The sequence below is a fragment of the Podarcis muralis genome, chromosome 2 (assembly GCF_964188315.1).
Source record: "Podarcis muralis chromosome 2, rPodMur119.hap1.1, whole genome shotgun sequence".
Classification (NCBI taxonomy): Eukaryota; Metazoa; Chordata; class Lepidosauria; order Squamata; family Lacertidae; genus Podarcis; species Podarcis muralis.
The window spans coordinates 67,009,818-67,024,852 of NC_135656.1; the positions used below are offsets into that span (position 1 = coordinate 67,009,818).

Genomic DNA, 15,035 nt, shown 5'->3' on the forward strand with positions numbered 1-15,035 from the left:
AAAACATCTTTACCTTCTTTTAAGAGCAACCATTGGCCCAAGACACCAGCAGATGTTTATGGGGTTGTCACATCCTTTAGGCATGCTGCTATATCCACAACAAGCCCAGACTACAACAATAATTATGCGAGGCACTCCTTGGAGCTTGTAATTTATCCATCAATTGCTACTTTCCATTTCCTCCCTAATCATAGCCTTCTCACAGCTTGGAACTTCCCAGCCAGTCACCCAGCAGGGCAACAGCACTGGTGACATGAGATTCTTACCAAGTCCTTGCAGTGTAGATTCAACGTGTTATGAGTTGTTTCTTAATGGGCACAGGAAAGATAATAATAGAAGGATTGAGATTTGGAGGACATAATGGCTCCAACACAGCTTTCTATTTTGGAAGCAGAGTCTAAATTTGTTCACGAGAAGTGTTGGGAGAAGGCAACATAAAAGAGCACGACTTCATTGCTGCTTGTGGAGTCTCATAGGTTACATGTGCTGCTGCTGCTGCTGACACTCCTTTGGACTATTTAGACTATGAATGTCAGTTTTGTTTTTTCAATTCTACAAAGAGATGAAAGGACGTTATAGGTTTGTTCCTAAACAGGGAGTCCCTGTGGTCCAGCAGGGAACCTCAGAAGGAACCACAAATGGTAAGTTGTAGACCCAGATTTGCTACTCATGCTTTGGATGGTCACAGTGTAGGGTTGTTTAAAATAAAATAAAATTCTGAAGCTCAGCATCCTCACTGGCTAGAATGGCACAGCAACCTTCACTGGCCTGGTGTTCTCCAAATGTTCTAAACTACAACTTTCATCAGCACTAGGCACCATTGCTGATGGGAGGGAAGTCCAGAACATCTGGAGGACTCCAGGTTGTGTAAGAATACATGATGGTACTTAAGGAATACCTCTCTCCTTACTCCCCTTACACATTTTTGTTATCTTGATGTGTGACTTATGTCAGGTGTAGGGTGGCCTATTTTACGGAGGACTGCCCTGCACTTGGAAGGCTGATTCATCTTCACTCCTGGGAAGATGGTTTCAGCAGATATTTGGGGGAGATTACTACATTTGAAGGTGACTTCTATTTTTGAAGGGTTGTTTAAAATCGAACCTTTCAATAAATATTGTCAGGGTGAATTTTAACATGGATCCTTCCTGTTCAACAAAGAATATCCATTGTAATGCTTGTGGCAGATCAGAAGACTCATGCTGAGACTCAGATGTCGAGCAGTGCACACTTTGCATATAACATACATTATACTGACACTGAAATGAATGAAGCTGGATTACAGCAAGGACACTGAAGGTGTTTTATGTGGTTCTTAGACGGCAAGATCAGTCTGCAAAGTAAGGCTCACCTTACCTAGCTCAAAAGCAAATGTACAAACAATCTAGGTTGCAAAACATGTACATAAGCAGGACAATCAGTGCAGGATTAAACCCTGTGGCGGCCCCTAGGCAGTTGAAATCTTGGGGGGCCCTTTGCAAATTATCTCCTAATATGTGTTTGTAAATTTCTTTTGAGATCAAATCAATGTTATTTTGATCCATTGTCGTAGGACCCCTAAAAGGTGTGGGAGCCATAGGTAACTCGCTTATTTGGTAATCCGGCACTGAGGACAATCCACTGGGAGTTTCTCTTGCTTGAGTTCCACTGCAATGAATGGGAACTGTGCTAGAACATTACTGCCTCCTTCCTCATCTCCCATTCATTTCAGCTGGAACTGTGCAGGGAAACCATCGCTGTGTCCACCATTACCTCATACCTTCCAATATTTCTTCATTGAAAATAGGGACATCCTAAGGAAAAGTGGGACATTCTGGGATCAAATCAGAAACCGGAACAGCTTCTCTAAATATGGGACTGTCCCTGGAAGATAGGGATCCTTGGAGGATCTGTTACCTAGAACGAATTGTCCCATATCAGATTCACTGAACTACTAGCCTGTTGTGCTCATAGTGTCCACGCCAGTTTTAATTCATTGGTAAAATATCTTCTTGATATTAGGGTAATGTTTCAAGGAGCCTAGAAGCCAAAGAGGGCCACCTAAATGAACAAATCTGACTTCCAAAGGCTTAATTAATTCAACTCAGTACTGTTACGATTGGTAATATGGCTTGCTCAGAAGAGTAAGGCTGAGTTCTTATCATCTCAGAGTTGTTCACTCAGGGACTCTGCATAGATGAACACGGAAATTCCAGAGTGTGTTCAGCCACTCTATCCCCACTTTTTATTAACTTGTGAAAGGAGAACGTGCTCTGTCACTGGACACTGCCCCCCCAGCCAAAGTAGAACCTGTGGGTTTTCTGAGTATATCTGGCTGACCATTGCAAACACTCCAACATCCTGAGTCCCAAAAACAGGGAGGCATGACTTCCTGCCTGTATTCCCGCATGTGTCACATGACCCACGTGAGATCACAGAGCCCAAAGACACGCTTTTCCAGAGCTGTGCTCACATGTTGCCCAAAAAAAGTGCATTTGGGGGCAACACACGAGATCATAGAATCTTAGAGTTGGAAAGGACCCCAAGGGTCATCTAATCCAACCCCCCATAATGTTGAAATCTCAACTAAAGCATCCATGACAAATGGCCATCCAACCTCTGCTTAAAACCTCCAAGGAAGGAGAGTCCACAATCTCCCAAGGGAGTCTGTTCCACTGCTGAACAGCTCTTACTGTCAGAAAGTTTCGAATGTTTAGTCGGAATCTCCTTTCTTGCAGCTTGAAGACATTGGTTCAAGTCCTACCCTCCAGAGCAGGAGAAAACAAGCATGTTCGCTCTTCCATGTGACAGCCCTTCAAAATTTGAAGATGGCTATCATATCTCCTCTCAGTCTCCTATTTTCCAGGCTAAACATACCCAGCTCCTTCAAGCACTCCTCATAAGGCTTAGTTTCCAGACCCTTGATCATTTTGGTTGCCCTCCTCTGTACACATTACAGCTTGTCAACATCCTTCTTAAATTGTGGTGCCCAGAACTGGACACAGTATTCCAAGTGTCCGTTGATCTGGACACTATAATTTTGTTGACGCAGCCTAGAATAGTGTTAGCTTTCTTTGGTGCTGCATCACACTGTTGATTCATGTTAAGCTTGTGGTCCACCAAGACACCAAAATCATGGCCCCGGAAAAAGCACCAGGGGCTGGAGAGAGAGATCAACATGAAATTGTGTGAGATCTCAGCACCCAAAATGGCCTTGCTTACTTTTGGATGAAAATCTAACCTTTCTGTTGTTAGGTGTGGGAAGGGTGTGGCTTTGATGCTACTTTTTAAGTACTTTGAAGGAAAACAATGATCTTAGAAGAGAACAATAGACATCCAGTCATTCAGTTTGATGTGCAACAAGCACTTCATGAGTGACATGTTCCCAAACTGGACAAGATGAAAGAAAGGAGCTATAGGCTGATTTAAATGTCATCATGTGTATGTATGTACAGCTTGTGTATATATAAAACACACACACACATATATATACACACCCAGTTGGTTTCAAGGGATGAGAGGGGGGAAATGTCCTCCCCTGTCCTCTCTGAAATGTACCGTATTTTTCGCTCTATAAGACGCACCAGACCACAAGACGCACCTAGTTTTTGGAGGAGGAAAACAAGAAAAAAAATATTCTGAATCTCAGAAGCCAGAACAGCAAGAGGGATCGCTGCACAGTGAAAGCAGCAATCCCTCTTGCTCTTCTGGCTTCTGGGATAGCTGCGCAGCCTGCATTCGCTCCATAAGATGCTCACACATTTCCCCTTACTTTTTAGGAGGGAAAAAGTGAGTCTTATAGAGCAAAAAATACGGTAATTATTGCTGCTGGGCAAAATGTCTCTTAAAACATTTGGTGAGATGCTGTGATGCTCAGAAGAAACTTAGGACCAAGACTTTTATGATAAAAAATCCCATCAAATCTGAGCCAATCAGAGTAGATTGTAAAATTCAAAATAATTTTCCTGTGTGTCTTTAGGAAGCCCTCAGGAGAGGAGAACAGAAGATGAAGCACAGGGGTAGGCAACCTAAGGCCCGTGGGCCGGATGCGGCCCAATCGCCTTCTCACTCCGGCCCACAGACGGTCCGGGAATCAGCATGTTTTTACATGAGTAGAATGTGTGCTTTTATTTAAAATGCACCTCTGGGTTATTTGTGGGGCATAGGAATTTGTTCATTCCCTCCCCCCCCCCCAATATAGTCTGGCCCACCACATGGTCTGAGGGACGGTGGACTGGCCCATGGCTGAAAAAGGTTACTGGCCCCTGATTGAAGCACAATGCAAGAGAATTGTTAACAGATGAAATATATATTACCAAGGAATGCTGTGCAGGACCCGGATGCTTGGCTGTGTAGATGCAGACCCATGCAGAGCTTGTCTGATTCCCGGGGTGGGAGTCCCCAGTCGGTTTGGAGGCACAAGGCATTCTTGGCATGACAGTCTAAGTCCAGCAGGCCCCTGTCTGTGCCCCCAAGGTGCCCCTCAGAGGTCTGGGGCAAGTGTACCCAGCTGACCCCTACACCCAACTGTGTAGATGTCTGTTCCAATATCATTCTCCCAGTGCCTACCGAAAGCAATTGTGATGAGGAAAATAATCAAAACCTGAAATAGTGGCCAGGATGATATACTATATATTGATCTGGTATAGACATATTCCTAAATGTAAAATGATTAATCCATGCCTGATTAGTTCTACTTTGCCATAAAAAGCAGTGCTGGTGCATAGTTTCCATATCTTTTCTTCCCAGCCATCGAAGAACAAACCATCTATTTTTGCTGACCTGTAATTTCTGTAAAATAACCTCCATGCCTCCTCGTTATGAGGTCAGTGTGTCTTGGTCAGATGTGCTTCAGAGACACACCTGAGCCCAGAAGAATAAAGGTATTATATTAGAAAGCTGCCCTGGATTATTATTATTATTTTCATGACACGCTTTGCATTGTAATACATGGGATATAGGCTCCATCCATTTCACAAAGTGCCTTCCGTTTCTGGGAATATTTCATAGAATAAATGTGAAACATGACGGCAGCAAGAATGCTATGAATGTCAACAAGGCCCATAAAACAAACTGCTTTCGGTTTTTATGAAATCTCTTTCATATTTTCAAAGCTTTTCGACATTGAAAGTGGAAATAGTGCATGAGAATACTGCTGCTGCTAACAACAACACCACTCTGAAAGCATCCATGGGGAACTCAATTGCTCAGCTGATCCCTGCAGAAAGCAGGTATGAACTCATCCTCCGTGATCTGATAATCATGATGTCAGGTGATTGCCAGGTGGGTTGTCCCATCTACCTGTCAAAGATGACCCATGGAAATGGGGACAGATAACTATCTAACCTACCAGGCCAGAAACAGACATTGTAAAACTTTGTGGTAAAGGTTTAGTTGCAAAGCTATGAGGTCCTTCAAAGGAGATGTTAAGAACAAGCTATGTGGCCAGCAGAATGAAATGGTGTGGCTCTTGCAAGACTGCACCACTTCAAGTTGCTGGTGCATGAATCACATCACTGAATGCTTCCCTGTGGGGTGGAGAAATTAGAAATATAGAACATCAGACAGAAGGATTCAAATTTAGGCTTGCCCCTGCCTGATATGCTGGTTTCCTATGTATAGTATTTTGTAGCAACCCACCACCCACAGTGTCAAGCATAAACTGTAACTCATGATATTACTGTTTGTGTAGCTCCACTCTTAGTGGGTATGACAACATCTACTTTTTCTCTCTTCACAGATCCCAAATATATACGAGGTGTAAGAATGGGAAAGAAGACTCTGAGATAGATAATGCTGCTTAGCTTATTTATTGATAAATCCAATCAAGATGATGCAATGTTTTCTTCAGCTACTAAAGCAGAAAATGCAAGGAGGAAACAGTGGGTGGCTTTGTTTGTGGTGATGCTAAAAGGTGAGCAAGGCATGAACTGAGGGTGGCATTCTTTAGTGGATGTTCTTTAGACACTCGCAGCTCCATAGCATGGTCCATATCTAATCAGGGAGAGCCTTCCACGACTTTTGCTGGTGAGAGTAAGACAAAGCAGAGTGTGAGAGTCCTCAAGATGCAAAATTATTAAACAGAAGAAATGTACCAGTGAGTAGGATCAGCTGAAAAAGAGAGGTCACTTGAAATTGGCAACCATAGGGTGGCCTCCAACTGGACAGGTCTACTAGTATAAGGACTTTGGGGTTTATCCTCTCCCCCTACACCATGTGCAACTCCTAAATATGTTCAGGTGGGAGAAGGGAATGAGAAATTCCACTGTGCAGCCCCAAGTGTTTGTTCTAGCCCAACTGCTTACCGCCCTAAGTTACATTTCCTGTTGGTGACAACACTGGATGAAATTGCTTCATTCTCCAAGTTTCATGTTACAAAATTATTTGGATTGCATCTGGCGGTTGTTTTGTTCAGGCAAGGAGTTCCACTTGTGCCATGGAACTTTCCTTTCCTCTCCTTGTGTCCTCCCACCCACTCCAAATTTCGTTTAGAGGGTTGGAGGAACCCCTACAACAGGTGTGGGGTTCCTCATGCCAGAGTTTGGGAGAGAGGAGAGAGGGGAAGATCCACTACACAAGCAGAAAACTTGCACAAACATTGGATCCAGCCCTTTGTAAGGCAGCGTTTCTCTTAAATAGGCTACAAATCCTGCACATCCTTTTCATCATCATGGGAAAACTGTACTCACACAAAGGCATTGCAGAAGAAGCACTTATTGCTGTATGTCTGGCCATCAGAACCACACATTCGTTGCAACTCCAGGGTGCAGAAGTTTCTCGGATAGCCTTGGCAATCAACCTGCAGAGAGCGAGAGAGCAATAGCACCTATTCAAGCTTCCTTGCCCACTTAGCATTAAGCTACACAATGACTTCTTTGAGCGTTATAAATATAAGCACATACATAAATACACAGTGAGTGAATACCCATGATCATTCGCCAAGCATTGTTATGCTGTGCCTTACCATTCTGCCAAGAGAGAAGGAGAATTTCAGGTGCAGATGTACGATAAACATATAGTAAGGTTTTCAAAAAGTGAGGGATGTTCTCAGGCTTACTTGCAAAGCCAACTCAATGTAATTTTGAATGTTGAAACTAAAGAAATAAATGTGACCATACCTATATACCCACACAGATGCACACCCTGACTAGTTTAAAGCCATCAAGCCAAATACTTATCTTTTATTTCCCATCAGAGGATATGTATAATATATAACTGTGCTCTGTTGCAGCTTAAGCTAGTGTTTGGTTTTATTATAATTTTTAAATTGTTTCATTGTTCCATGATTTTTTTGCCTTGTTTTATAAGCACTCCTCAGAGATGCAAACAATTAGGAGCTGTATAAATGCCTTAAGTAAAATGAAATAAATGAATAAACTTTACATTGTTCGTTTTATTTATCTGTATCTATTTTTTGTTTATCTGTTTCCAGGGATTGAGGGGGGGTCTGTTAATTTCAGTCCTCTCTGTTTCTGCTTTCCAATCTTAAAATCAGTTCTTCAGATATTTCTGCTACAATTCATAAGTTTTCTCTCTCTTTATGTTCTCCTGGAAGTTTATTACCATTTTGAGGCAGGTTTATTCCAATCATTTTTTATTTTTTTTACTATTGCGTGTCAAGGTCCCCAGGTCCACCCCAATAACTCACACATCACACAAAAATTTTTGTTTAAGATTTTTGGCATAATTTTGGCCACAACTTTATTAAAATACAAATTTGTGAGTGGTTGCGTAGGCATTTGTTGCAACTATCTGCCCCCACCATGGGGGACAGACTGACATTCCGCACAATGTCCTGGCGGCCCCCACCGCAACACGTGCTCTCCATGAAGGAGAACACACTTTGTACACGTTTTTGCAAGCACTTTCCCTCGGTATAATTTGTTTCTTGTATGTTATTTCATTATTTGTTCATTACATTTAGACCCCACCTTTTTGCCCCAAAGAGCTCAAGTTCTTCCCCCCTCATTTTAGCCTCACAACAACCAAGGTCACCCTGTAAGCTTCATGGCTGAGCACAGAATTGACTTCTGGTCTCCCAGATAGTAGTCCAACACTCTAAGCACTACACCACACTGGCTCTCATATATTATTTTTTAAGCACACTTTCCTTTTAATATATACATTTTTGTAAATGTCTGTTGGCTGGAGGAACGAAGTGCAAAATTTGGATATCGTATTTTTCCGTTTATACCACGCTCCCATGTATAAGACAACCCCTATTTTGGGGGACTCATATTTAAGAAAACGAAGGGGAGATTGCCCAATGTTGTTGACATTTTGAGGGGGAGAATTGCCCATAGTTGTTGAGCTTTTTTTTAGGTGGGATTGCCAAAAATAGCTCACCTGCATGACCTACACTGCCACTCACACGCGTCGCAAAAGCCACCTATTGTCTGTCACCTTGCTGGCAGAAGCCGCCAATTGCCTGCCCAATTGCCACAGCGACAGCCAATCAACACCAGCCCTTGCCGCAACCACCAATAACATGCCGTTGACAATCTCCGGCTCGTGGCAGCAACCAATCCTACGCCCCCCCCCATGCACTATCCATGTATAAGACGACCCACAATTCCTAACATACTTTTTACATGGAAAGATACGGTATTTGTGAATTTTGAATAATAGCTTTGCTTCAGTTCCCACATTGCATCAGAAAGTGCAATGTGACAGTTTTGCCTTTAAATGCAAACTGAATAGAATTTCTCCCCATCTCTGCTCCCGCATGATACCAACATTGCCACAGCTTAGCTGGATGGGGCAGGGTGATAAAGACCAGCTCACCCATGAGGTGACCACCTCAGTGGGCAGGTTCCACAGGGGCTACAGATCCAGCCTCCAAGGAACCTGCAAGGAACAAACCACCCACCGCTGCTGTGGCAACAACAGCTGTGTGCCGGTAGTTGAAGCCGTTTCCAGGGTGTGTCTGCTGTCATGAGAGCTGGGTACAGGGTAGGGATCCCAAAGGTGGACAAACTGCCCCAGAAGCAGCACAATGTGTCCTAGCCCTTTCCCCCAAAAAGCTCAACAACTTTGGGAAGCTCAACCAGTTCCCCCAACTTTTTGCCCGGGCTTTTACTTCTTGAAATATGGCAACCCCACTTACACCCCATACTATGCAGTAGTGCATCATGGACACAGCCAGGATTTATGTTAGTGGCCGCAGGCTTTATGAGCCTCTTGAGCTTGCCGATCAGAAGGTCAGTGTTTCAAATCCCTGCGACGGGGTGAGCTCCCGTTTCTCTGTCCCAGCTCCTGCCAACCTAGCAGTTTGAAAGCACACCAGTGCTCTCTGGTTTCTGTCACAGTGTTTCATTGCGCCAGAAGTGGTTTAGTCATGCCGGCCACATGACTTGGAAAGCTGTCTGTGGACAAACACCAGCTCCCTCAGCCTGAAAGCGAGATGAGCGCCACAACCCTATAGTTGCCTTTGACAGGACTTAACCGTCCAGGGGTCCTTTACCCTTTACCTTTTTACCTATGTTAGTGAGGGGAGAACAAGCTATCTGCGATGTGATTGGTTGGTTAGTTAGATATTATTCTTTATTTACTTGATTTAGGGGGTGGACAGCTGCTCTCTCCTGTCCCGCCTTGACTACACCTACGGAGTGCATAGCTATTATAGCTAGTAGCCATTGGGAGCTTTATCCTTCATGAATTTTATTTAATGCTCTTGTAAAAACACCTATGCTGGTGTCTATAACTATCATTTGTTGGATTCAGTTCCATAGTTCAACCACTGAAGAAACCCTTTCTTTTGTCTCTCCTGAATCTTCAAAAATTCAGCTTCACTGTATGCCCCAAATTCTAGTGTTATAGCGGGAAAACATTTATCTATTCACTTCTCCCATGCCCTGCGTTATTTGATACACCTCTGTCATGTGCCCTCTTTCTCACCATTTTTCCAAACTAAAAAGTTCCATATATTGTATCCTTTGCTCATAGTAGAGTTGTTCCGACTGCTTTTGAGCCACAATTCTTACTTAATGCATTTCATTCCCATTTCTAAGCGAATTATTTATCCCTGTTCCGTTCAGGAGCACATTTCCTTCATGGAAATGAATATGCTGATGAGACAGGACCAGAACTTTACATTTGCCCCCTGTAAACCTCTCAGATTCAACAGCACTGCACCGCAAGAATTAGTTTAATCCTAAACTTTGTTTTCATTGTTCTTTACTTACTATTACGTGCTTTAATTCTCCTCTACAGCTACACAATATTGATTGTGTAATCAGAAGAAATAGCTGGCTCTTACCTGCAGTTGGGGTCTTCTTGCTTCAGCGACAGTATCTAGAACCAAAACAACAATTTTAAAAGCTGTAAAGCAAAGCCACCTGTTGAACAGCAGTCCATTGGGGGACATTTTATTCACCTCTGAAAAATGATGTGCATTTCCTCTTACCTTTCCTTTACTATTTTGATATGGAATATGCCAAATAACATAACTGATTAATAGTTGAAGTGAAAATGAACAAATAAATTAAGATTCATTATCTGGTTGACAACACAAATGAAAGCTTTCCCCCATAAATTTGTTCAAATCCCATCGGTTTCCAACACAATCCTGTCGAACTTCCTCTTAGAACTCCACATAAGTTCTGCTTTCATGTGTTATGGCAGCCCTGTAGAGGCCATCAAAAATGTGTGTGTGGCGGCTCCTGGGGTCCTTAATGTTTGCAATCATGTGGATTGGCATGGAGAGTACCAGGTAACAGTGCCAGGTACCCCCAGGAATTTGCTGTGCTGTCATTGAGCCTCTTCATGTGGCAGAGTAAATTCTACATGTTAAGCATTTGTATTCCCATGGACTGCAAGAAGATCAAACCTCTCCATTCTTAAGGAAATCAGCCCTGAGTGCTCACTGGAAGGACAGATCATGAAACTGAGGCTCCAATACTTTGGCCACCTCATGAGAAGAGAAGACTCCCTGGAAAAGACTCTGATGTTGGGAAAGATGGAGGGCACAAGGAAAAGGGGACGACAGAGGACGAGATAGTTGGACAGTGTTCTCGAAGCTACCAGCATGAGTTTGACCAAACTGCGGGAGGCAGTGGAAGACAGAAGTGCCTGGCGTGCTCTGGTCCATGGGGTCACGAAGAGTCGGACACGACTAAACAACTAAACGACAACAATTCCCTGTGGCTCTTACATCCAGCTCATGGAATCATGGAATTGGTGTGTGTCCCTTTCTGAGATGTGAGTGTATAATGCGACACAAATTTCAAGAGGAAAGTCTCTCTAAAAGGTACCTTGGCAGTATGTTAGGTGACTCACCTGAGTACAGGAAAAAGAGTGCCAGAATGAGAAGCAGAAAACCCAATGTCTTCATGATGCGTCTTGATCTCGCACCTCCAAGCAGACTTTTCTCAGATTCCACTGGCAGAGGAAAAATCGAATATGAGGTCTCTCTATATCCCCTTTCCAAACAATATTTACATGTGGAAATTTGATACTGCTGTGGGCAGGTGGAGCAAATTCAAAGGTTCCTTATCTGTGAAGGGGCAACTAGCTTCTTATCAGAGAGCAAGTAAATGATCTCGTTGCCTTGGCCGTATTCCACAACAAAGAACAGCATATACATAAAAGGGCTTGCTGACAAATTACATATGAGGATTGCATGCACAAAAGAAGCAGTCAATAAAAAGAATGCTCAATAAAATTCTTAGTTGTATTTCTGGCAACCTTCCCTATAAAGGCCCAGATAAGAGATAAGACCAATGCCAATTCTCCCCAAAAGCAAACAGAGCCCTTCCCCACCCCCTCATTATTCTCCTTTCAATGTTGGCAAGCACAAACTGTTTTGCTGTTGCTTCAGCCTGTGGTCTCATTAAACTGAAGAGTGAGCCAGGCATTTGGATTGCGGTTCCATAGAAACGTAACAATGAAACAGAAAGTTATGGGGAGGGAGCCTCTTCAACCTCAAAACCCCATTGAATTAACAGTCCTGTGCAGATGGCAAAACTTGGTAGAAATGCAGGGGCTGGAAGGGAATTGGAATCATAGACTCTTCTGGTATAGAACGGGTAGTGCTTTTTTCTGGGGGGAACGGGGACGCAGGGGTACGCATACCCCTAAACATTTTGCGAATCTTTGAACTTTTGTCCATTTACTGTATTTATCTTTCCCAATTTGAACTATAAAATGGTGGTTTTCTTGAGTCAAAATGAGAGTACCCCTAAACATTTTTTTAAGAAAAAAAGCACCGGAATTGGGTATAGAATCCTCTGGCTTTTGGGCAGCTACATTGTTCCTCCCCCCCCTCCAAATCTGGCTCCAGCCCGACCTACCTCTGGCATGCAGCACCCAGAAGGTTCCCCCATTCCTCATCTACCACTGTAGTTGCATCCCTGAGTCACCTGACTTTTATGAGATGGGAGGGGAAAATCAGTTTGCTTTCTCTTCACCGTGGATAATTTTTGTTCTATCCTGTCGCTCCTAGGTTATCGTGTCCCATGCAGCTTCGGCTAGAAAATGTGACTGTAAAATGAATAGGGCCCTCTGAACAACTCTCCGCAATCTGAACAAACTACATTTCCAGGATTGTTTGGGGGAAGCCATGACTGTGAAAGTGGTATAGGTAAAGGTAAAGGGACCGCTGACCATTAGGTCCAGTTGTGGCCGACTCTGGGGTTGTGGCGCTCATCTCACTTTATTGGCCGAGGGGGCCGGCGTACAGCTTCCGGGTCATGTGGCCAGCATGACTAAGCCGCTTCTGGCGAACCAGAGCAGCACGCGGAAACGCCGTTTACCTTCCCGCCAGAGCGGTACCTATTTATCTACTTGCACTGGTATGTTTTTGAACTGTTAAGTTGGCAGGAGCTGGGACCGAGCAATGGGAGCTCACCCCGTTGTGGGGATTCGAACTGCTGACCTGATCAGCAAGCCCTAGGTTCTGTGGTTTAACCCACAGCACCACCCGCGTCCCAGGTGAAAGTGGTATAATGCTGCTTTAAATGTATTTTCCAGATGTGGCCAAAATCAGTGCCAGATCCAGTTGTTTTGTGTTCAGGGGGGGTGCTTGGTCAAGATGCCGTCAGTAGGCCTCAACACACACACACACACCCCGTTTCCTAATTGCTGTCCCTGTTCTCCATTTCTTCCCCACTTGCTTGCCCTCTCTTCCTCTGGGCCCAATTGGTGCTGCCACCTAGAGGGAGAAGGCAAGGCAAGCAGAGACTGCTGCTCCTTCTGCTGCCATTGCTTGTTTGCAAGGAGGGGACAGGTGTAGAGGCAGCAACAAGTGAAGGGGAGGAGCTCCATTTTGGTTGCCTTTTTTTGCCACCTTTCCCAACTCTACGGCCTTGAAGTGTTGTGACGGATTTTACACAAAGCATTGCTTGGATCTAGACCCGTGGTTCCCCTCAGAGGGGCAATTTGATTTTTAAGGGGGGCAATTTGAGAATGCCAGCTTAGGGTGCAGCAGCAATGAAATAGGCTCTTGCAATTCTAGGGTTTATTAGGAAAGGGGCTGAAAATAAAATAGCCAGCATCAAATTGCCTTTGACTGGATTTATGGCCCCCTGAAACCAATGAAAACAGTGAGCAGTGACTTAAGTTCTATTCACGTAAATGGGAACGAAATCTAGCCAACTTATTCTAGATCAGTGGTTCCCAACCTTTTTTTGGCCAAGCCCCACCTAAGCACCTCTAAAATCCTGCCCCTGCCCCCCCCCCCAGTGACATATAATTCTTATTATTCAAAAAGTGAACTATTCACATGGAGGAAGCCTAAAAGTCCATTAACTGTTAATAACTCATTATCATCAAGCTAAGTACTGAAATCTTTTTGCTAATATTAACGATGGCATTGTACCTGTTTGAGCATATAATGACAATGGAATGTGAATTTATCTCTTCCCTTCTTTGGTATCATCAAATGCTTACCCCATGGGGAGGAAAAATCGTTATGGGCCATGCTATGCTTGAGATGCACTTACTCATACATTGTTTGGGGAAGTTACTGTTAGTAACTGAATTACAGGAAGCTAATGTTTTACATTCAAACATTTCACATGGCAAACATTAATGTTTCACATGGCTAACATTAACGTAATGAAACCTAGCACAAAATGCCACAGATGATTATTACTAATAAGAATATCAATAGTACAGCAGGGGGAGCAGTTCAAGTTACCATTTATAGTTGCATTTCCCCCCTTCTTCAAAGGAGCACCAGAAAAGGTACAAGGTTTTATATTAACGTCTCTTGACAATAGCCCTTAGATGTCACTTAGGCTTCGACAGGATGAGCTCTGCAAAGTACTTCCTGCTGACCAGGACTCTGAAGCTGCACCTCAATTTAAGTGCTGAAGAGGTTATGTGCAATAATTCTGGAAGCAGTCTCTGGTGGAAACTAGGGCAAGACAGGGGCAAGACGCACACTGAAGCAGTTGTCATGTATATTGAACTGCATTAGAAGGTGTGCACAGAAACTGAGGCCACACATGCATTTCCTGAGCCAGATCGAGAAGCTGGGAAACTGGCCAAGTTGCCCCTCGCTTCCCTTTACAGCACGTGCAGGAACTGCTTTCTTGAGAATTGGACCCACTATTGGTCCCATCTGCTCAATCTGCCAGAGCCTGTCTTCACATGCAGGGGAAGTTTCGAACACACTGAGGATTTGAGGCCCATCGGCTACTCTCACCTGGTTTAGCAGGTCAGTCAAAGTGTGTGGCCACTGTCATATGCTGACAGCTTCTAGGAGCCACAAGTGAGAGCTGACTGTAGGATGGAGACCAAAGGTGGACAAACTATCTCAGAAGGAGCACGGCGTGTTCCCCACCAGAGAGGTACTACCCCTCTTCTGACACAGCATAGACCGCCACAGATATACTACCATATGCTACCAGTAATAGCCACTAGATGTCCCCCTTGCAATATTTATCGTATAATCGGTCCAGGCAGAGCAAACTTCTGTAAACCTCAATTACTGTTACAGCTTTCGCTTCTCTCCACTGACTTTGTAAAGCTGGCACACGTGCTACAATGGGAGAGCAAGGCTCTGTTTATCTTGCTAGACTATTGTATGTGGTATATATATGAAAGAGAGAGCT

The 15,035-nt window shown here is 43.9% G+C and overlaps 1 protein-coding gene across 1 annotated transcript; it reads right to left on the reverse strand.

Annotated features, from left to right (window-relative positions):
• Positions 1 to 5,773: 5,773 nt before the first annotated feature.
• Positions 5,774 to 11,427, reverse strand: LOC114591409 (ovomucoid-like). The gene is made up of 4 exons (XM_028718385.2): positions 11,257 to 11,427; positions 10,238 to 10,272; positions 6,669 to 6,778; positions 5,774 to 6,003 (listed from the first exon to the last, which is right to left on the reverse strand). Exons 1-4 carry the CDS (start codon positions 11,309 to 11,311, stop codon positions 5,940 to 5,942), a joined length of 264 nt encoding a protein of 87 aa, XP_028574218.1. The 5' UTR covers positions 11,312 to 11,427; the 3' UTR covers positions 5,774 to 5,939.
• Between the last annotated feature and the right edge of the window lie 3,608 nt (positions 11,428 to 15,035).